The sequence below is a fragment of the Notamacropus eugenii genome, chromosome 2 (genome assembly GCF_028372415.1).
Source record: "Notamacropus eugenii isolate mMacEug1 chromosome 2, mMacEug1.pri_v2, whole genome shotgun sequence".
NCBI classification, from domain to species: Eukaryota; Metazoa; Chordata; class Mammalia; order Diprotodontia; family Macropodidae; genus Notamacropus; species Notamacropus eugenii.
Genome location: NC_092873.1, coordinates 505,232,158 through 505,254,850, shown reverse-complemented (window position 1 = coordinate 505,254,850; position 22,693 = coordinate 505,232,158). Strand labels below are relative to the sequence as shown.

The window sequence follows — 22,693 nt, the reverse complement described above, 5'->3', positions numbered from 1 at the left end:
TCCGCCAGCTCTGTATCCAAGGCACCATGAGATGAGCTTTAATAGGGATAAAAGTTGGAGCCACAAGGATGGGATGGGGGAGGGGTGGCAACATTGAATTTATGAGTTTCTGCTGCCAAGGCCAGGCAATGGGGAACTCCAGGAGGGGACAGGAAGGTGCAAAATACATCTCAGTAGACTATCACAGCTGTGATGTTTGAGGATGGATCTTGCCAGATTAAAGTCTTAGCTTTTCTTGGGTCTGTGCCCAGATCAGTCTGTGAAGGGTGTGCTCACCGTGATGAGCAGAGACAAGACTGGAGCTAGAGAAAGCCATCCTTGACTCCTCTTGGGGATGCTGGACTGGAGTCTCATTGTTCCTAGTGAGACCATCCAGGGCCTCCTCTACTGCTGGGGGGCCAAACTGGGACCGCAGACATCAGGTCAGAACCTTCCTGCCTTTCCTCACTCTTTATTGCTTTTCTTTTTCCCCCTCTCTTATTTTTTTCTCAATGTTAAAAAAAATTAACATTTATTTTTTAAAATTTTGAGATCCAAATTCTCTCCTTTCCTCTTTCCCTTCCCCTTCCTTGAGAAGGCAATTTGATATAGATTATACATGTACATTCAAGGAAGATTTATTTCCATATTAGTCACATTACAAAAGAAAACAGACCAAAAAGGAAAACACAAGAAAAATAAAGAAAGGTTAAAAAGTATGCTTCGATCTGCATTCAGACTCCCATCAGTTCTTTCTCTGCAGGTGAAAAGCATTTTTCATTGTAAGCCCTTTTGAACTGTCTTGGATCACTGTATAGCTGAGAATAGCTAAGTCATTTACAGTTGATCATCACATATTATTGCTATTACTATGTAAAATATTCTTCTGATTTGGATCACGTCACTTTGCATTAGTTCAAATCAGTTTTCCCAGGGTTTTATGAAAGCGTCCTGCTCAGCATTTCTTATAGCACAACATAGCACAGTATTTCACCACAATCATATTGCACAATTTGTTTGGCCATTCACAACTGATGATTCCAATTCTTTGCCATAACAAAAAGAGCCACTATAAATGTGTTTGTACAAACAGATCCTTTCCCCTTTTCTCTGACTTCTTTGCTAAACAGACCTAGTAGTATTGCTGGATCAAACAGTAAACACAAGTTGGCTTTCCCTTTAGGCATAGTTCCAAATTACTCTAGAATGGTTGGATCAGTTCACTCCACCAACAGTGCACATTAGCCTCCCAATTTTTCCACATCCCTTCCAGGATTCATCATTTTCCTGATAGGTAAAAAATGGTACCCCAGAGTTGTTTTAATTTGCATCCCTTTAATCAGTAATGATTTAGAGTATTTTTATATGACCTAAGATAGCTTTGGTTTCCCCTTCTGAAAACTGACTGTTCATATCTTTTGACCAACTATCAACTGAAGAATGACTCTTATTTTTATAAGCTTGGATCACTTCTCTATATATTTGAAAAATTAGGCCTTTATTAGAGAAACTTGTAACAAATTTTTTCCCCAGTTCCTGCTTTCCTTTTAATCTCAGGAGTAATGGGTTTTTTTGTTTGCGCAAAATCTTTTTAATTTTGTGTAATCAAAATTATCCATTTCACATCCCATAATGCTCTCTATCTCTTGTTTGGACATAAATTCTTCCCTTATCCACAAATGTGACAGGTAAAATATTTCAGGTTCCCCTAATTTGTTATGTCACTCTTTATGACTAAAATATTGTACCCATTCTGATCTTTTTCTCAGTATACAGTGTGAGATGTTGGTCTACATCTAATTTCTGCCAACTTGCTGTCTACTTTTCCCAGTAATTTTTGTCAAATACTGATTTCTTGTCTCAAAATCGTGGACTCTGAGTTTATCAAACAGTAGATTACAATGGTCATTTACTGCTGTGTATTGTGTACCTAATCAATTTCACTGATCCACTACTCTACTTCTTAGGCAGTGTCAAATTGTCTTGATGATTACTGCTTTATAAGACAATTTGAGATCTGATATTGCTAGGCTACAGTCCTTCACATTTTTTCCCCTTTGGTTCCCTTAATATTCTCAACCTTTTGTTCTTCCAGATTAATTCTATTATTACTTTTCTAGCTCTATAAAATAAATTTTGGTAATGTGTTTGGTGTGGCATTGAATAAGTAAATTAATTTAGGTAGAATTGTAATTTTATTGTTTTGGCTTAGCCTACACATGAGCTATTAATATTTCTACAGTTGTTTAGATCTGACTTTATTTCTGTGAAAAGTGTTTTGTAACTGTGTTCATATAGCTCCTGAGTTTTTCTTGGCAGGTGTATTTTATATTATCTACAGCTAAAATAGCTGTAAATGGAATTTTTCTTTCTATCTCTTGCTGCCAGGTTTTGTTGTAATATATAGAAATGTCTATGATTTATGTGGGTTTATTTTGTATCTTGCAACTTTGTTAAACTAGTCAACTTTGTCAAAGAGTTTTTTAGTTGATGCTCTAGAATTCTCTAAGTATATCATCATGTTTTCTGCAAAGAGTGATAGTTCTGTTTCCTCAGATTTTCTGTTCTGTTCTGATCTTTTCATTAGATATTGCTTAGAAATCCTCTATTTCATTAAATATCTGGGTTTTTTCTCACTGAAGTCTTATACTCAGTTTTACTGGGTAGGTTCTTCTTGGTTGTAATTCTAGATCCTTTGCCTTCTGGAATATCATATTCCAAGTTTTCCACTCCTTTAAAGTGCAAACTGCTAAATCTTGTGTGATCTTGACTGGCTCTACAATATTTGAACTGTTTCTTTCTGGCTGCTTCCAATATTTTTTCCTTGATCTCAGAGCTCTGGAATTTGGCAATAATATTCCTGGGAGTTTTCATTTTGGGATCTCTTTCAGGAAGTGATTGGTGGATTCTTTAAATTTGTATTTTACCCTTTGATTCTAGGATATCAGGGCAGTTTTCCACAATACTTTCTTGAAAGATGATGTTTAAGCTCTATTTTTGATCATGGCTTTCAAGTAGTCCAATACTTCCAATAATTACCTCACATTAATCTTTTTCCCAGGTCAGTTATTTTTCCAATAAGATAGTTCACATTTTCTTCTTTTTTTTTCATTTTTAGCCATTTTATTATTTCTTCTTGTCTCATGGAGTCATTGGCTTCCACTTGCCCAATCCTAATTAAGGAATTATTTTCTTTAGTGAGCTTTAGTACTCCCTCTTTTTCCACTTGACCAATTCTGCTTTTTAAGGAGTTCTTTTCTTTAGTGGATTTTTGTGCCTCTTTTGCCATATAGCCAATTGTGGTTTTTAAGGTATTATTTTCTTCAGTAGTTTTGTGCCTCTTTTACCAAGCTGCTGTCTCTCTTTTCATAATTTGCTTGAATCTCTCATTTTTTCCCAGTTTTTCCTCTACCTCTTTTGGTTGGTTTTGGTAATCTTTGATGCGCTCTTTCAAGAATTTTTATTGGGTTTTGTGTCCAATTTGCATATTTTTTCCTTTGAGGCTTTGCTTTTGATGTTTTGACATCATTGTCTTCTGAGTTTGTGTCTCGATCTTCTTTGTCATCATAGTAACTTTTTATGATCAGGTTCTGTTTTTGGTTTTTTGCTCATTTTTCTTTTGTTGCATTTGTGTGTAGTTAAAAAAAAAAAAAGAGGCTCAATTTCTGGTACTGGGCAGCACACGTCTCTTTTCAGGTGGTCTCATGTGCTAAAACGAAGTTCAATCTATTCGTGACCTCAGACCAAAGCAAGAACAGAAAGAAACACTTCAATGGGCCCTTACATGATCATGTCATTCTCCACTCTCCAAGGAGCTGAGGCAGAAATACAACATCTGCTCAATGCCCATCCAGAAGAATGATGAGCTCCAAGTGTTTCATGGACACTACAATGGTCAGCAAATTTGCAAGGTAGTCCAGATTTACAGAAAGAAATACATCATCTACTCTACCAGATCTCAAATAGTATTATAAAGCAGCAGTTATCAAAACCACTTGGTACTGGTTAAGAAACAGAAGGGTAGATAAGTGGAATAGGCTAGGTACTCAAGACACAGTAGGCAATGAATATAGCAATCTATTGCTTGATAAACCCAAGGACCCCAGTTTCTGGAATAACAACTCAACTGTTTGGCAAAAAATTGCTGGAAAAACTGGATAAAAGTGTGGCGGAAACTAGGCATAGACCAGTGCCTGACACCAAGCACAAGAATAAAGTCCAAATGGGTACAAGATCTAGGTATAAAGAGTGATACTATAAACAAATTAGGGGAGCAAGAAATAGTGCATTTATCAGATTTATGGAGAAGGGAAGAATTTTTGACTAAAGAAGAGATAGAAAGGATTATGAAGTGCAAAAATGGATAATTTTGATTACATTAAACTGAAAAGTTTTTGCACAACCAAATCCAATGCAACCAAGATTAGGATGGAAGAAGAAAATTAGGAAAGAATTTTTGCAACTAGTATCTGTGATAAAGGCCTCATTTCTAAAATATATAGAGAACTGAGTCAAATGTACAAGAATACAAGTCATTCCCCAATTGATATGAACAGGCAATTTTCAGAGGAAGAAATTAAAGCTATCTATAGTCATGAAAAAATGCTCTAAATCACTATTGATTAGAGAGATGCTAATCAAAACATCTCTGAGGTACCACATCACACCTATCAGATTGGCTAACATGACAAAACAAGATGATAAATGTTGGAGAAGATGTGGGAGAGTTGGAATACTAATTCATTGTGGTGGAGCTCTAAGCTGGTCCAACCATTCTGGAGAGCAATTAGGAACTATGCCCAAAGGGCTACAAAAATGCGCATACCCTTTGACCCAGCAATACCTCTTCTAGGACTTTATCCCAAAGAGATCATAGAAATGGGAAAGGGTCCCACATGTACAAAAATATTTACAGCAGCTCTCTTTGTGGTGGCCAAGAACTGGAAATAGAGGGGATGCCCATTAACTGGGGAATGACTGAACAAGCTGTGGCATATGAATGTAATGGAATACTATTGCACTATAAGAAATGATGAACAGAAAGACTTCAGAGAAGCCTGGAAAGACTTATATGAACTGATGCTGAGTGAAAGGAGCAGAACCAGGGGAACTTTGTACATAGCAACAACCACAGTGTGAGAGGAATTTTTCTGGTAGACTTAGCCCTTCACAGCAACTCAAGGACCTAAAAAATTCTCAGTGGACTCTTGAGGCAAAATGTCTTCCACATTCAGAGAAAGAACTAAGGAATTAGACTGCAGAATGAAAGAGACCATTTTCTCTTGTGTTATGTTTTGCTTTGTTTTGTTTTGTTTTATGGTTTCTTCCATTCATTTTAATTATCTATGCATCATGACTAAGGTGAAAACATATTTAATAAGAATGTATGTGTAGAACCTGTATAAGAATGCACACCGTCTCAGGGAGGGGGAAAAAAATCTAAGATATATGGAAGTGAAAGTAGAAAACGGAAAACAAACTAATTAATTAATTAATTAATTTTAAAAAAGGAAAAGAAAGAAAAAGCTAATGGCACAACTGTCCATGTGAGAATTTACCCTAGTAAGGGAGTTATCACCAGACCAAAACTAGACAAAGATCACAAAAAGATTCTTGAGTATAAAGCTAAATCCTAACAAGTTGAAAATCAGAAGGGAAAATATAAAGAAGAACCTATTAAAAAGATGCAAGAATAAAATGGTCTGTTGTACAGTTGTAATTAAAAAAGAAAATTTTTTTAAAAGCCTATTTCTTGACTTTAAACTTTATGTTAAAACTGGGCTCCACTCATGGGGCAAAGGGAACACTGTCCCAAGCTCTGGGTTTTTCCCGCTGATATTTTCAGAGCTAATTCTGGGGTCTATTAGCTTTTGGTTCTTCAAGATGGCATTGTAAAGTATGGTCACTGCTCTCCTGGTCTGTGCTCTGGTCTTTACTCAGGAAGGGACTTTGTTCCCCTGTAGACACAAATACTGGCATTTCTGGAGCTATGACCAGTTTTCCTGCTCTCCTACAGCAGATCCTTTCTGTCTTGAAACTGAGATGAGGATTCTTGCCCCCTTGTGAATGACCACAAGCACTCTTCTCCCCCCAGTAACTGTGAACAAGGTCCCCACTCCCCTGTAGCCTCAAGAACAAGTACTCTTCATTGTCCTGAGCCTGAGACCCGGTATTGAGTATGGATGATGCAACAGGATCCTGAACCAGGACCACCAAAGGTTCCCCTACAACTCTTTCTGATCAGTTGTCTAAACCCCCCCCTTACCTTCTGTGGGCTTAGGGCTCCCAAAGCTGCTGCTGATAAAACTGCCTCCAAGGTCTACTGCTGGTTGCAATCAGTTCTGGGGCCAGTCACCAGGCTGATGTAGCCGATCTTTCCTGCAAACCTCCTACATTGTGCTGTGGTGGAAAATTGTTTCACTATGACCTTTTTTTCTTCTTTTGCTCCAGAGTTCAGTTTGAGGCATTATTTTGAAGTTGTTTAGAGGGGAATTCGGAAGAGTTCAGGTGAGTTCCTGCCTCCACACATTTGGGCCTGTTTATAGCTTTTCTATAGGAGCCTCTAGCTACTGTGGAATATTGAGTTTAAAAACCTAACTTCACACAAGTATTCACTTAATCCTTCCATAAGCATTTAGTAGGCACCAGGAACTGTGCTCAACAATCCCTGCCCTCGGAGAGCTGACATTTGAACAGAGACATGACAAGCAGAAAGAAGTGGGGAGCCAGGGAGAGTGAAGAGAGAAATGGGGGCTCCTTTCCAGGATCAGTGATCCTCTTGATTTGATTACTATTCCCAGAGCAAAGAAAGCAAGAGAGGGCAGAGAGGGAGCTGGCCAGGCTCAGGCTACCTGGAAGATATCTGGATGGGATAAAGCAGAGTCTGGGGTCAGGGAGATGTAGAGGGCCAAGGGAAGAATGACTTGCCCTTCAGTTCAAGCAGCTCTGCCCTAGGCTGCTGTGGTGACATGTCACCTGAAAAGGATCGTAAGGTTCTCGTGAACCCCACACTCAAGTGAATTAGAACTCAGGTTTTCCTAACTTCAGGCCCAGTACTTTATCCACTGCACCCTCAGGTGCCTAGAAGACTTGTAACACCAGCAGGACACTGGACAGAAGCCAAGCCAAGTTGTCTTCAGCCTTCAAGGAGCCCCCTTGGAGAAATCTTCCTGCTCAGGTTTGAATTCAGGAAATTTTGGAGTCAGCTGCAAGGTGGAGCTATCCCAGAAATCTCTCTTTCTCACTAAAGAGTCCCAGGACAAGACCATGCCCCCTGAGAGAACTTAAATCCACCCCCCACCCCTCAGGAAACAGGTGTTAGGAACCCTACCTCTGTCTTCCCTCTCGGGCTATGTGAACATATGCCTCCCTCTGCCATGTGCTTCTACTTAGTAGGAAAGACAAGTTCCCCTCCCCAATCCCTGGCCACATTTTAGTGAGAAAAGGTGAGAAATGAGTCCTCAAGGACCTGCTTCTTTTCTTTCTTCTCCTTCTTCTCCCTTTCTCTATTTTACTCCTCTTTCTCTCTTCTCTCTAGCTCTCTCTCCTTCTGTCTTTCTCCTTCTCTCTCTTTCTCTCTTCCCCCCTCCCTTCTCCCTTTCCTTCTCTCCCTTTTTCTTACTTGGATTACATGCTTTCCTAAAAGGAGGCCCAAAAGGCTGCTATGGCTGTTACCAGAGCCCAGAGTGAGACCTTAGCACCTGGCCTACATTCAGGGGCTGGACAGAGCACAGAAGGCCCAGGGCATGGGGGTGGCTCTGGGTCTTCCTGGGCTGCTTATGATTCTTGTGCTCACTGGGGCTCAGAGAAGGGCCACCTGGTTACTTTGGCTTCCTCCACTGCTCCCTGACTGACAAGGCACCGAGCTTAGACATTGGCCCAGCAGCAGGGCTTGCCTCCCAGCTGAAGAGCCCATGGCACCATGCCTCTGGCCCCCTATCACTTTCCTGGGCCAGGAAGGTATTCTCTCAGCCCAGCTAGCAATTCCCCAGCTCCTCTTCCCTGCTTGCTCCTTTGCTCAGCAGATGGGCCATGATGGCAGCCAGGGAGCAGTCCTGGGGCAGGGATCAGCTTTCCCTCCACCTCCAGTCAGTCAAGTGGTACATGACATGTGGCTCCCCAGCTGGGGCTGCAAGCACACACAGGCAGCCAGGACATCAGGGCTCCAAGCGCATGGGTGCTGAAGGTGAGAGGGTCTCTGTGGCCATTGTGGCCCCAAACTCCTTCAGGCCTCTAAATCTCGACTTGCTCCTGCCCTATTTTCCATCCACTAGGTCTCTGGAGTCCCTGGCACAGCAGGCTTCAGCCCAGTCCTTACAAAGGACCTACACCAGGCAGCTGTCAAGACATCCACAGCCAATATCACACAGGTGTGGCCAAGGAGGTAGGGCTCTCCAGCTTTTATCTGGCCACCACTTGCCCAACAGGACAAGGCTCGGAGGCCCAGGCAGGCATGGCTGCCCTAGACAGAGGAGGCCTGTGGGCCCAAGGAGGCTCTCTTGGCCATGGACCTATACACCCACCACTAGCACCCAGGCTAGGCTAATCACAGATGTGGTTCCCACTTGCCAATCCAAGGCAGCAGAGGACACAATGATGTCTGCCCAGGTCATCTGGCTCCTGAACTGTGCATAGGAGCAAGAAGCTTAGAGGGGCCCTCCCAGACCCATACTAACACAAGGACTAGCAGGAAGGTAGAGGAACAGCAGTGAGGACAGGTCCCTTTGTCTCCAGGGCACAAAAAATGGCACTGGGCACAGCTCTCAGCCAGCAGTCACAGCCCAGGATGAGCCAAGGACAGACATAGAGCCCTTTTCCTTCCCAACCTCCACAGACTGGCAGAGGATACACTTCCATGCTCTTGTCCCTAATTGCCTTGAAGTAGCCCTCTCTCTGCCAGGTCCACTTACAGTGGACAGCTACCAGGAGCCAGAAACCCAGTCCAAGGCTGCTCTCCCTAGGAAAGAGCAAATGGTGCTCCTTGCCCCCATCCTCTACCCTGGTCATGGCCAGACAGAAGGATGAGGCCCCAGAAGGAGCCCTGGCAGAAGGCTCGGTAGGCTGAGCCGGGTCAGCTGCCCGCAGACAGATCTGGCCCCTGCTCCCTCCCTGCCCTCAGTAGTTGCTTTCAGAGAAGATTGTTTTCAGTGACAGAGCAGTCAGTCCTTTCAGACCTCTTGTGAACCAGTTTTGACCAGACAGTCCCATCAGGCAGAACTTGGGTGGTTTCTCAGTGTGGTCATGGGCACCTCACCTCCTGTGCTGCCCATTCAGGCTCCAACCTCCTTACCACAGTCTTTATCCACAAGCCTAGGAAGGGGGATAGCCACAGGATGGAAGGCCCAGTGGGCAGAGAGCAACCTGAGGCAGGCTCATCTTACCCAAATAATGGGCTAAAATCCAAGCCAAGAGGTCACCAGAGTTTGTCTCATGTGGGTAGAGGAGAACGTCTCGTTGCTGACTCTGAACCCCAGGTCAAGGGGGGTAGATCTCGGGGGTGCACTTACTTGGGGAAGATGGCTGTCATCAGGGCGGATGCGTAGCCAGGCTTGCAAGCCCCATCTGACAAGTTGGCATACTTAGTCGCTAATTCTGCAGGCCTGTGAGGGAAAAGGAGTCAGGAGTTAGCAGGCCCAGTATCTTCACTGTGACTCCAGTCCACATCTGGCGACTGTCTGAGATCTCCCACAGCATGTCCCCACTTGTGCTCCCTCGATCTACCTAACTGTCTCTGGTCCTTCCAGAAGACCTTTGACTTTTGAAGAATCTGTCCTGAACTGTCCCCAGCCTGGAGATGCCCCCTCCCTCCCAAAAGCCTCTAGTGAAAGATCCTGAAGTACCATGACAAGGATTGACCATTTGCCCCCATCCTTAACAAGCAGCCCCCTGGCCTCTATTTAAATACTTCCAGTGACAGGAAGTTCACCACCTTTCTGACAGTCAGGAGTAGAGGGTAGAGCATTTTGCCTGTACTCAAGAAAGCATGAATTCAAATCTGAACAAAGGCCCGGGGAGATGAAGGGACGATCACAGAGGGAGTGAAACAAGACTTGAATTCCAAGCCAGCACTGCTTCCACTGCAGTGAGTGTGGGCAGCTGTGGCAGAAGGTGCAGTCAATAGGTCAATGGGAAAGATTGAAGAGTCAGTCCCAGGGGTCTACTGCTCAGAACAAGGGCCATGAGTCTCCTGCAAAGATCACCTGCTGGGATGCTTAACCCAGGTTATCTAATGACCTTGTAGACCTGAGTCAATGGGAGTGTTCCCACCTTCTTCCCTAGCCCTGCCAGGAGAAAAGTGGCTCATCTCAGACCAAAGGCCTTTCATGGGCAGGAGCCCTGCATACCTCCTCTAGACATAACCACAGGGTAGCACTCAGTACCCAAGGAAGTATTCATGGAAAGTCCCACAGTTTGGCCCTGGTTTCTTCAGTGGGACCCATGAGGATACTGACATGATGTGGACAGAAAGAGTCAGAGGCCCCTGGGAGCCCTCCGGAAGGCTAGGGCCCAGCAAGGGAGGGTGCCATTCTCAGACACCCACACACTCCACTACAGCTTTCTCCAGTGGGGCCCAGGAAGATGCTGCCATTGTGTGGACAGACACAGCTGGGGCCTCTGGGAGTCCTCTTGATGGCTATGGCTGGGGAGGTCAGAGAGGCTGCCACAGGAACGGGGAATGAAAAGGAAGAACTATTAAACACCTACTATGTTCCAGGCACTGTGCTAAGAATTTCACAAGTACCTCATTTGATCCTCACAACTCTGAGAAATAGATGGTATTATTATCCCCACTGTATAGTTAAGGAAACTGAGGCAGGCAGCAAGTAGGTGACTTGCCAGGATCACACAGCTAGTATACGTCTGAAGTTAGATTTGAATTTAGGTCTTTCTGACCTCTATATACGGCACCAGAGAAGATGGATGGGTCCCTGATATCAAACCACCCTGATGCCTTCTTTGTTGTCCATCTAACCCTATCGCTGCATCTGAGGGAAGACACATGGAAGACAGAGGTCTGTCTCAGTCTCTTGTCTCCCACAGTGTTGCGCACATATGTGCCATGCAGCCAGAGGCCTGAGGACAGCCAACTTTAGTTCCCCCCAGAGGTAGTGGAAGGGATGAGGCAGGCCCAACTCCCTCCTCTCCTCATCCTGGCATCCTGGGTGCTCTAACCCAAGCAGCAGGGTCCAGAAGCCTCCCCCACAAAGAAGTGCCCACTCTGGCCCCAGAATGCACACTTCCCTCTTACAACAAACAGGCAAAGTCAAGGCCATTCCTCAATTAAAATGCCACTGCCATGAGCCGCTGCCTGTGTAGGAGAAGAATAGGGGGAGTGTTGAGCTGGCTGAGTCACCCCCCACAGCAGCCCCTGCACAGGAGCAGGACCCCCAGGCCATGTGTAACCCAAACCACAAGAGTTTCTGAACAGGGAGCATTTCACTGTCAGGCCCAATTCTGAAATGCCATAGCTTACAAGGACGTCGAAGGCCACCCCAGATGTTTGGCCGAGCTTTGGGCTCTTGTTCTTGAGAAAGCATCCATCAGACCCTACATCACAGACCCATTGTCCTCCTAGGTTTCAGGGGAAAGGCCCCCAGCTCTGCAACCATGTGAACAGCACAGACTGACCTAACAAACATTAATTTGGCACCTGATCCTATGCTCAGCACTGAGGGTGCAAAGACAAAAAAGAAAGCCCCAACTCTCAGTAATTCAATTCAAAAAACATTTATTAAGTTCCTACTATGTGCCGAGTATTACGCTAAGAGTTAGGGATACAAATAGGAAAAAGACAGTCCCAGCCCTGAAGAACTTTCCCAGTAAATGGGGAGAGGGGGAACACCCAGGGGTGCCCTGGGGTGAGGGGCTGCCCTCCTTGTGGATTCTGGCTAAGCAATGTTTTAAAACCAGGAGACCCAGAATTTATGGTGCAGACACCTGCGAAACCCTTTGCAGGCCTGAAAGTGCCAGAGAAATGTTACCTCTTCTTCTTCTTATTGTACCTCTTACATACACGGTTATTTGCCTGTAGTCTCCCCAGTGAGGGCTCCTTGAGGGCAGGGACTATGTTTTGCCTCTCTTTGTATCACCAGGGCTTAATATAGTGCTTGGCACACAGCAGGTGCTTAATAAATGCTTACTGACTGAACCCAATTGTCTATATGAAGTCTGATATGGGCAGATGACTCTGGGACTATCACTTTCCATTTCTTGGATATGGTGCCCCTCTCAGTGCAGCCCAAGATTTTTTTTGGGGGGGTGGGCTACCATTTCCCACTGTTGTCTCATACTGAGCTTGTGGTCCACTTAAACCTCCAGATCTTTAACTAGCCATTCATTTTCTACATGTCTCTTTGTATCTGGTTAAGTGTCAGTGTTTCCCCATTGGGTTATAGGTTATTCATAAACACTGTAGTTAGATATGTCTCTAAGCCCTGGGAGCCAGGAGTTAATTAGCATAAAAGACACAAGGGAAGATGTGAAGAAAATATATTGCCAGTCTCCAAATGTCCAAATGGCAGTCAGATGGAGAAAGGTTAGATGTTTTCTTCTTGGCCTTGGGGACTAGTCATGGGATCAACAGGGAGAAGCTGCTAGGTGTCAGAGTTTGACTCAACACAACAAAATTTTTACAAGCAGAGATATCCAAAAATGAAATGCACTCGGGCAGTAGTGAGCTTCACATCACTGAAGGTATGTAAGAAGGCTCTGGCTGACCCCTCAGTGATGTGTATCTGGTAGTCACAATCTGGGCAGATGTTGAGGCCCCTTCCAATTCTGCACGCACAGGCCTCTGCAGTTTTCTGGGTGCTTGTCTCACTCTAGCCGCCGTGGGAATTCCATTCCCACACAGACTTTGGATCTTCCTTCTAGATCTTCATGAGGAAATAGAAGCGTGGGAGAGAGGGTGCAGACTGTCATGGCTCAGGAGGGACTGAGGACAAAAAGGCGAAGGAAACTTCTCCCTTCGGAGGCTATTTATATTAGCTCTTATCCTAGGGAAGAGACATCTTGAAAAGAATTCTGGAGAGTCTGAAATCCTCAGACAGATGAATGGTGGGAGTCCATTTCCAGAGTTAAAAAGTCAGCAGTTGGAGAGGATGTGGGAGAGTTGGAACACTAATTCATTGTTGGTGGAGCTGTGAGCGCATCCAACCATTCTGGAGAGCAATTTGGAACTATGCCCAAAGGGCTACAAAAATGTGCATACCCTTTGACCCAGCAATATCGCTACTAGGACTATATCCCCAAGAGATCATAAAAATGGGAAAGGGTCCCACATGTACAAAAATATTTATAGCAGCACTCTATGTAGTTGCCAAAAACTGGAAGTCAAGGGGATGTCCATCAATTGGGGAATGGCTGAATAAATTATGGTATATGAATGTAATGGAGTACTATTGTGCCATAAGAAATGATGAACAAGAAGACTTCAGAGAGGCCTGGAAGGACTTATATGACCTGATGCTGAGTGAAAGGAGCAGAACCAGGAGAACTTTATGCACAGCAACAACCACAGTGTGTGAGAGTTTTTTCTGGTAGACTTAGATTTTTGTAATAACACAAGAACTTCTGAAAAAAAAAAAAAATCCCAATGGTGGACCTCAAGGCAAAAAGCCTTCCACACTCAGAGAGAGAAATATGGAAGTCACTCACATAATGTAGCAGATCATGTTTGTGTATGTGTATCTGTTTGTGTATCATGTTCTGATTTGTTATACGGATTCTTTCATTTATCCTAGTCTGACTACATAGCATGACGATAGTGAAAATATACTCAATAGGAAAGTATATGTAGAATCTATACAGAATTGTATGCAGTCGTGGGGAGGGAGGGAGGTAGTGGGGGGTGGGTGGGGAGGGATAAAATCGCAATTGTATGGCAGTGATTGTTAAACATTAAAAAAAATAAAAAAATTAATAAAAAAAAAAAAAAGTCAGCAGTTACAGTTCATATTTAGAAGTGACTCTGACTGCGATCTTTCTCACAGTGATACGTTGTTGAAGTATTTATTTATGACAGAATAAACATTTAAATACTCACCTGATGAATGCATTTTGTTTGTTACATGGCTAATAAATTGCATATCCAGCAACAGTGATGCTTGTTTCAGTTTATGAGATTAAGGTGTTTGAGATGAGGGAATGAACAAAAGCTTATGGGGGGAAAGGTCTCTCCAGTTTGTTTAATAAGATACAGTGAGGGCTCAGTGCTGATTAATGAATGAGATTGTGCATTCCTAGGATTTTATGAGAAAATATCAGACCACACCCTCTGACTGGCTTAGAATCTGAAATGAGAATTGATAAGGTCAAGGGGGCCAGTAACAGGATGAGGGGTGCTCTCGACTCAGTGGGACAGCTGTCCTCATGCCTGATGGGATACCTTAGCTGTAAACTCCTTAAGACAGTGGAATGAGTGAGAGGATCCTGGGAGTTGGCTGCTTCCAATATTTCTCAATAAGTAACTTACCAAAGAGAAGAAAAATTACAAATGTCTCATGGGAAACTGAGATCAACATCAAATTAAATGAGCCAAGAAGCGCCAAGTGCTGCCCCAAATTGTAGAATCCTCCAGAACAAGTGACAAAGCGACCAAAGCAGAACCAAAGGGCTGATAGGAAAATGACCTTTCTGAAGGAAGGGGGCAAGGACGACTGGCCAGAAAATCCCAAGACTGAATGCAGGCAGAACTTGGAGGGAGGAAAATATCAAAGGTGGGAACAAGGAAGACTGGCGGCAAGCCATCAGGAAGAAGACCAAGAGAGAGAAAGGAGTGAGATGCTCAACCATCCACAGACTCAGCACATCAGCAGACAGAATGCCCTGATCCATGGGCAGGGGAACAGAGGATCAAGAAATCCCTGAATTCTCCAGAGAAGAATAGAAGAGACTGACTACTGGGCTTGGAGTCAGGAAAGGTGTGGGTTCAAATCCTGGCTCCAGCCCCAGATAAATCATTTAATCACTCTGAGCCTCAATTCCCATATCTATCAGAAGTCTGGTAGCCCTTGCATGGCCTCTACTTCATATAGGGAGGAGGAGGAGGGAGAGGAAGACAAGGCCAGTGCTTTGCAAATTATGTTCACTGACAGTAACCAACCTTTGAATAAGATAAGGCCTGGCGAACACATGAAGAGCACTTCTCTACTCTCTGGAGAAAGGTGGGGGACAGTGGGGGAGAATGCTGCCTACACTATAGTCATAGGCTTTGCTTACTGCTCTTAAATGACTATAGTATAAAAACAACAAGCATCTGTAAAAGCTTTTTAAAAGAAACTGAGTTGTGAACATTTTTGTTAAAATATTCAGTCAAGAGACTTCCCTACAGGGTAACCTGAAGCAGCAGTCTCAGAACCATTGACATCCCAGAAATTTAGCAAAAACAAAAGAATCTGAACATAACATTTCCGGAAATCACAGAAGAAAGCTTCCCGGGCTCCAGGGACTCCCTCCTGGCTCTAGGAGAAAATAGACTTTTCTGTTTGCTGTCTAAGGCCCTTCCCACACTGGCTTCGGTCCACCTTTCCAGAATCTCCGCATGGCACTTACTTCCTCATCTCTCTGCAACTTGGACTCAGCACTGAATCCTTGTGAACAGTGGGGCCTCCCAGACACCGCTGTTTGCCGATGACACAGTACAAATGCATCACACCCCAGAACCCTGTGGAGGCTCCTGGAAGAGATCTGGATCCACACAGAGGAGTTTCCATCCACACAGGAAAAACCAAGCGGATGAAGAATATCTGTTGCCTAGAGCTCAGCATACATTTGGATGAATGACCCATGGAGCCTGTCCAACAATGTGTGTATCTGGCATGGACAGGACAGGTGGAGAGCAAGCAAAGCCCTGAGCTAAACAGGAAGACGACAGTGGGCTGGGTTGCTTTCAGGAAATGCAATGCACTGTTCTTACCCCCAACCTGAGGCCCATCTTTTCAGGACTGATACTCTGCTGTCATTGTTGTACATTAATGGAGCACAGAAGACATCAGTTTCTAAAGATGAGCATCAGTCAGAGGGCTGGAGACATAGGCCCATGGTCGGCAGAAAGAGTTGCTACCCAAAGTCAATGGAAAATTAAAGGCAAACAGGAATAAAGGACACCATCACAGAACCCTGTGACAGGAAGAGAAGGCAGCTGATCACATGACAAGAGGAGGGTGGCCAGAGGGCTCGGTCCCTCAGGGGTCCTCACATGTTGCATGGTCCCCCGATTCTAACTTTTGGGAGGACAAGGGCTACAATCTGCACCATGGGAGGGAATTCCTGAATCAGTGGGGTCACAGGGACCTCACAGGACCACAGTATATACTTGTGTACCCTGCCTCATGCACCCTTTGTAAAAGTCCATCTCCAATCTTCATTCACATGGTGACCAAAGAAGTCTGGTCTTGGCCCTGGGTTCTGACATAGGAGTCCTGCCCCCCACACACACATACACATACTTCTTGTCTCTGAGATGGCCCCCTCTGCCCTCTCCCAGCCACCCAGGATACCAACAAGGAGAGGGGAGAGGGATGACCCAGGATCCACCCTTAGATCTTCTTAGCAGGGGTGATTTGTTTAGTCAAATGCTGACACAGAGAACATGGATGACCAAGGCAAAGAAAACCCAATCTAGGAAGCCAAGGCCAACAGGATCCCAATCAGTGGTCTGCTCCAGCAACCAGAGCTGCCCACAAGGGGAATGCACTGATTTGGAAACTAGTGAGCTCCCTGGCCTGGCGACTCTTCAAGCTGAGGTGGGGTACCCATTGATTAGGGGTGCCATGAAGGGGATTCCTCATCAGGTGCAGGCTTGACTGAAGCCCTCCACAGGACTTTTCAACTAGGCTATTCTGGGAATTCAGTGTCCTAAACAGCTGAGTCCCAGCTCAAGGCTCCAACCCCAACCTAGGTTTCAGCCAGACATGCAGGAGGCCACAACAGCATGACAAGGAGGAAGCATTGAATTAAGAAAGTCACTGAGTCTGCCTTCTATTAAGGCAAAGCTCACATGTCGGGAACAGACCAGGAGCCTCTAAGCAAGGAAACAAAGAGAAGCCAGCCTCCAGCTTTTCGAGGGTAAGCATCTCTTCCATAAAAGGGAGGATCAGGCTCTGAGGGAATGTAGAATAGAAAGGAAGGAGGGCAGAGAAGGCGGGAGAGAGAGGAAAGGAGGGCGAAAGGGAAAAGGGGGGGAAGAAGAGGAGGGGGCAGGAGAGAAAGGAAAGGGAGAAAGGGAGGAGGGAGGAAGAGAAAAAGAAGAGAGAGGGGAGGAGGAAAGGAGAGAGAATAGGAAAAAAGGAGGACATGAAGAGGAGGAAAGGGAGAGGGGGAGAAAGAGGGGGGGAGGAAGGAGAAAGAGAAGAAAGTGAAAAGAGAGAGAGAGAAGTGAGAGGGAGAAAGAACAGAGAGGCACTGCAGTGGATGGAGTACCCCCATCTGTTCCTGCTTACAGTAGGAGCAGCCCAGGCTTCCAGGAGGAGACGTGAGGGAGGGAGTTCACAAAACCTGGGCTCAGATATGGGACTGGAATATGTGGAAAGCTGGGCTTTGACAAAAGCCAGGCATTAACCAAAACCAAGAGCTCTCCTCCCAGAGGACTTGTGAAAGTCCACAGTGCCAGAAAGAGGCTACCAGAGGGCAGGCAGATAGATGGGTGGGTGGGTGGGTAGCCAGGCTCTTGACCTGAGTTCTTTTTTTAATATTAATTATTTATTTTCCGTTTTCAACATTCACTTCCATAAGATTTTGAGTTCCAAATTTTCTCCGCCACCCCAAGATGGTGAGCTATCTGACATAGGCTCTACATATACATTCATATTAGACATATTTGCCATGTTGTAAAGAAGAAATGGCACCAATGGGAGGAACCATGAGAAAGAAGAAACAAAAAAGAGAGAGAGAGAGAAGAGTCGACTTTATTCTGCACTCAGAGTCCAAGGTTCTTCCTCTGGATGTGGATGCACTCTTCATCCTGAGTCTTGTGGCACTGCCTCAGGTCCTGGCATTGCTGAGAAGAGCCAAGCCTATCAAAGTCGATCACTACCCAGTGCTGCTGCTACTGTGCACACTGCTCTCCTGGTCCCCAGCTGCCCCCGCTGAACTTCTCCTTCCCATCTCCCCCAGCCCTGCCCCTTCCAGAGCCCACTTCATGTCTGCCTGCCTTTTCCACCGTGCCCTCTGGAATTTCTGAGTTATAGTTAGCACATTTCCTTTCATTTCAAGTTTCTTCTCCCCCTCTTTCCATTCTCTGGGCTGCACCTTATATCATATCCCCAACTCGCTGTCTTTTGCCTGTCTTTGTACAAATAGCTGGTGGCCCAGTGGTTAGAGTGCTGCACCTGGAATCAGGAAGACTTGAGTTCACATCTGGATTCAGACATCTACTAGCTACATGACGCCGAGAAAGGCACTTAACCTATTTGCCTCAGTTTCCCCAGGTGTAAAATAGAGAGAATAACAGCACTTACTTCCCAGGATTCCTGTGAGGACCAAATGAGGTCTTATTTGTGAAGAGTGCTTAGCACAGCGTTCGGTACACTGTAAGTGTTACATAAATGCTTATTCCCTTCCCCAGTCCCTCACGCTGAACACAGGTGCTTATGCCTAGGTGCTTAAGAGATGCTTGATGACTGACCAGTCACTGTGGGGGAGTCAATCACCCTTGCTCCCTTTACCCTGTCCAGACTCTCCCTCTACCTCCATCACATATTTCTCAGGTAATGGGTGCTGCCCTAGCTTCCCTTTCCTATTGCAACCCCTTGGTGAACCTGTTCAACTCTATACCATCCTGTGCTCTTGAATTCCTTGTCCTGTCATGTGGCTCCAGCTTGGAGAAGATCCAGGCATCAGGGATAGGTAAATGAGGCCCAGCAGGAGAGGCCAAGCATGGGCACTGGGGGCACAGACATTACCAAGAGACACCATGAGAAGGCCTTCAATCTCTTGTCAGGTCGCTGGTTCCATGGAGCCCAGGCAGGAGACAGAGATCAGTCACTGCATGTCAGGGTGCCTCAATGCCCCCATTCACTTCAAAACATCTGCTGCTGCTCTGGGTTCCCAGTTCTCCTGTGGCCACTGCTAGGCCCTGGGGTAGAGGGGAGTGGGATCCAGCCTCCTGGGCTTCCCAAGCCTTCATATAAAAGGTTCCAGCTGGCACTGACTCCAGTGACAAGTGGGGGCCTACCCAGGGCTCTGACCTGGGCAGGTCTGGGCACAGATAGGGCTGACAGTGGCTAGAAGCAGATCCAATCTCAAATGGGTAAAATCCTTCTCCTCTCAGATTGCCTCCCATCTCCTTGGGGTGGGGATCTCAATGGTCCCTGGTGGTTTACACACTGTCACTCTCCCCTACTGGAAAGAGGGTTCCAGGGCAAGGGCTGCTTGTGCCCTTCTTTACATTCCTAATGCCTGGCACAGAGGAAGAGCCTGGAGGCCAATAGATAAATGTTTGCCAATTGATTGACTGAAATGAAATGCTTGTTCACTTAGTAAGAGAATAGTCCTTAAAGAGTTTCTAAAAAGTCATTTCTTCTGCCTGATACCTGGAAAGCTGAGCCTTCCCTGGGGGAGGACAGGAGGACTGACTTCATTTTCTCTCTGTACTTCACTAAAGATACTTGAAATAAGTCTGGGAGCTGCTTGTTCCAACCGGAAACGCTCCTTAAGTGAGAGGGAAGGGGAGGCCTGGGGGAACCAGGTCAGGTCTGCCAGCAGTGCTCCAGGCCTGATAAGAGGTCAGTCTGCCTGCCTTACAGAGCACTGGGGCAGGCACTAGGGAGACTGAGATACCAGGGAAATGATCCTTGGACTGGCCAGTGGGGTTTTTGTTGGGGGAGGTATAAGGGCATTTAATAGGCAAAGGGAAGGAAAAAGGACCTTTCAAACATAGGGCATAGTATTAGCAAAGGCCTGGAGGCAAGAGAGCCATCAGAAAAACTGAAAAGCAATTTTCCAAAAACAGAGTTGCACGAGCAGCATCCACATGGAGACTTGACCCAGAGAAAGGAGGTTTCTTGAGGTCAGAGGGTTTTTGCCATTTAGTTCTTGTCTTTCTAGTGCCCAACAAATTTCCAGGGGATGGTTTCAGAGAAATCTAGGAAGGCTTGTATGAACTGATGCAGGGTGAAGCAAGCAGAACCAGGAGAACCGTTTGTACAATAACAACATTATTGTAAACTTAAGCAGTTCTGAAAGACTTCAGAACTCTGAGCACAGCATGGGTCCAGGGGATTCCTGATGAAACTCCTGCCTGCCTCCAGTCAAAGAGGGGAGGGTCTCAGAGTGCAGGTGCATGCTGGGGGAAGGGACATACAGCAGCTATGGCCAGTGCAAGAAAGCATCTGGTTTGACTACGAACTCATTTGACCTCCTTTCTTTTTGTGCCTTCTCGATAGGTTGGGGAGGGAAAGGAGAAAAAAAAAGAGACGAGGTAGAATTAAGGAAATGGTGTTTGAAGATTATCTGTAACGATGGCACAGGTATGTTCTGAGCAGCAATGTGGATTGATTTCTCCCCTGGCTTTTGCTGTCAATAAAATTGTTGATCTCCTTTCCTTTAAAAAACACACAAAGATCTACTTCCTTCAAGGCTCAGGTCTGGCATCGCCCCCAAGGGGAGTCTCCTCAGATTATTCCTAGCTGGTGCTGGCTTTCTCCCCAAATATGGTCATTTATCTGTTTGAGTTTAAGTTCCCAGAGGGCACATGCCCTCTCTGAGTGCAGAAATGTCTGGTCATACAAGAGGAGCTGGTAAATACTTGGGCAATTGAATCCTTGCCGTAATACAGCTTCTCCCAATTCTCCTACACTACTTAAGGCCCTGGGGACTTGGCCTCAGGGCTGATGTTAATCCTTGTAGAAGATGAAAATTGATCTGGGACTGGTGACCAAGCTCTAGGTCTGGGGTACGTACAATGGAGAGGCTTGGCAAGTCAGGCCTAGAAGTGGGAGAGAGAAAAGAAGCAGAAGCAGAATGCCCTCAGGGATGAGCAGGAGGGAAGGGTCCAGGTGAGGCTGCACCCCGACCAGAGCTCCCATACTCCAGCCCACACCCCAAATGCACTCCCACAGGAGGGCAAGGAGGAGTGTGGGCCCTTGGCTGACTCCATCGTTTTCTGGGCTCTTTCTTGTCCAACCCCCAAAGACAAAAAGCATGACATACATTAAATGCCTGCTGTGGTTCTGAGGAGAGCCAGGCCCTAGAGGGTGCGTAAACTCTCAACTAGAAAACACAAGATGCCAGCCAGCCAACACGTGGGGGAGGAGTGCAAGGGAGGGCAGGCTTCCTGGAGGAGAGTGCACCAGAGCGTAGCTGGGCTTGAAAGGCTGAGGAGAAATAAGGGCGGGGGGGGGGGGGGGGGGGGGGGAGGGTATTCCTAGCCTCCTGGGAGGGGGAAGCAAAGTATAGACAAGGGGAAAAGGGGACAAGAAAAATCCCACTTTTGTGTCGAAAACAGCTGTCAACATCCTCAACTTTGTCTAGATGCTGCCTGCATACAGCCAGTGACTCTTCATTGACTACTGGAATCAGTTCACATTGTTGGGATTCCTTCTAACTCACTTTGGTTCCCTGTGGATTTGGGGGAGCAGCACCTGGGGAGAAAGCTGGGCCCCAGGTCCCAACCCCTTCATTACTTGGGGGCCTCATTGTGGGGAAGGGCATGGGGCAGGATGTCCAACAGTGGATGCCAGGCAAAGATGCCTGTACTTTACACAGTATGTGTCGGGGTAGACGTCCCAGCAAGCAGAAGAGGAAATGACGTTGGCCCCTGGGCAGGCCCACTCATTTACATGGAGAACAAAAGAAGCTCAGGATGGGAAAACTAGGGAACTCTGAACCCTGGAGCTGACGGTAGCGATTAGGCCAGTCACCATCACCTCCCTGGTTATAGCTTAGTTTTCAGGGATTCAAACTGGGAAGAACATGGAATGATCACCAGGAGCCAGAGTGGGCTAGCACAGCGACTGGGGTCCAAAGGAAAGATTGAGCCTGAGGACATTAACTAGATGAGGGCACATTCTATTTTGTTCTTATGAGACTGACTGGTACCAGGGATAGACATTCTCTGGGTCACCAGATGAGAAAAACCAATATTCTAAGAAAACAAGACTTTGTGATAAACCATAACACAAACGGAAGAAATCTTTTCCCATTGATTTTTTTACTATTGTTTCATTAAATGCCTTTTCTCTGAAGTAACTGTGCCTTCTAGATGATTAGAAAAGGAAAACACCTTGGTGGGGGCTTGTGAACTATAGTTTTAAGAGTTATGGACATGCAAAGTATTTTGAATCTGGATGACTCTCCCAGAGACTTGGGGGGCTGCCAATAGGCACAAAGCATCAGGAAGATCAATCTGGCCGTGGTAGGAAAGGCCAATTAGAGCAGAATAGATGCGGGTCAGGCTATCAAATCCACTTTCCATTCCCCACACAAGTAGTAAGTGGCAGAGCTGGGATTTGAGCCCAAGTGCTAAACTTCCAAATCCAGTAGCTTTTTTCTCTGCACTGACTCCCCACTACAACAACAGCAGATAAAGAAGGTCTGGTGGAAGGGGGGGGGGGCCATGGGGGATAGGGGGTGGAACAGAGCAGAGGAGCGAGCTGGAAGAAGCTGGAGTCTTTGTGTAACTGAGCAGCAATCCTGGTGGTATTGTGCCATGGCACAAGACTGCCAGCTATCCTGTGCTTCCCTGGGCCCCGAGGGCAACAAGATGGGGAGCAGA

The 22,693-nt window shown here is 45.8% G+C and overlaps 1 protein-coding gene across 5 annotated transcripts in view; it reads right to left on the bottom strand.

Annotated features, from left to right (window-relative positions):
- The window catches only part of ST3GAL3 (ST3 beta-galactoside alpha-2,3-sialyltransferase 3), a 134,049-nt gene that overhangs the window by 53,050 nt on the left and 58,306 nt on the right, over positions 1–22,693 (bottom strand). For all 5 annotated transcript variants that reach the window (XM_072649158.1, XM_072649159.1, XM_072649160.1 and 2 more), the window contains one exon: positions 9,486–9,578. In XM_072649158.1, coding sequence (XP_072505259.1) covers positions 9,486–9,578 — 93 coding nt within the window. The remainder of the gene's footprint in view (positions 1–9,485; positions 9,579–22,693) is intronic.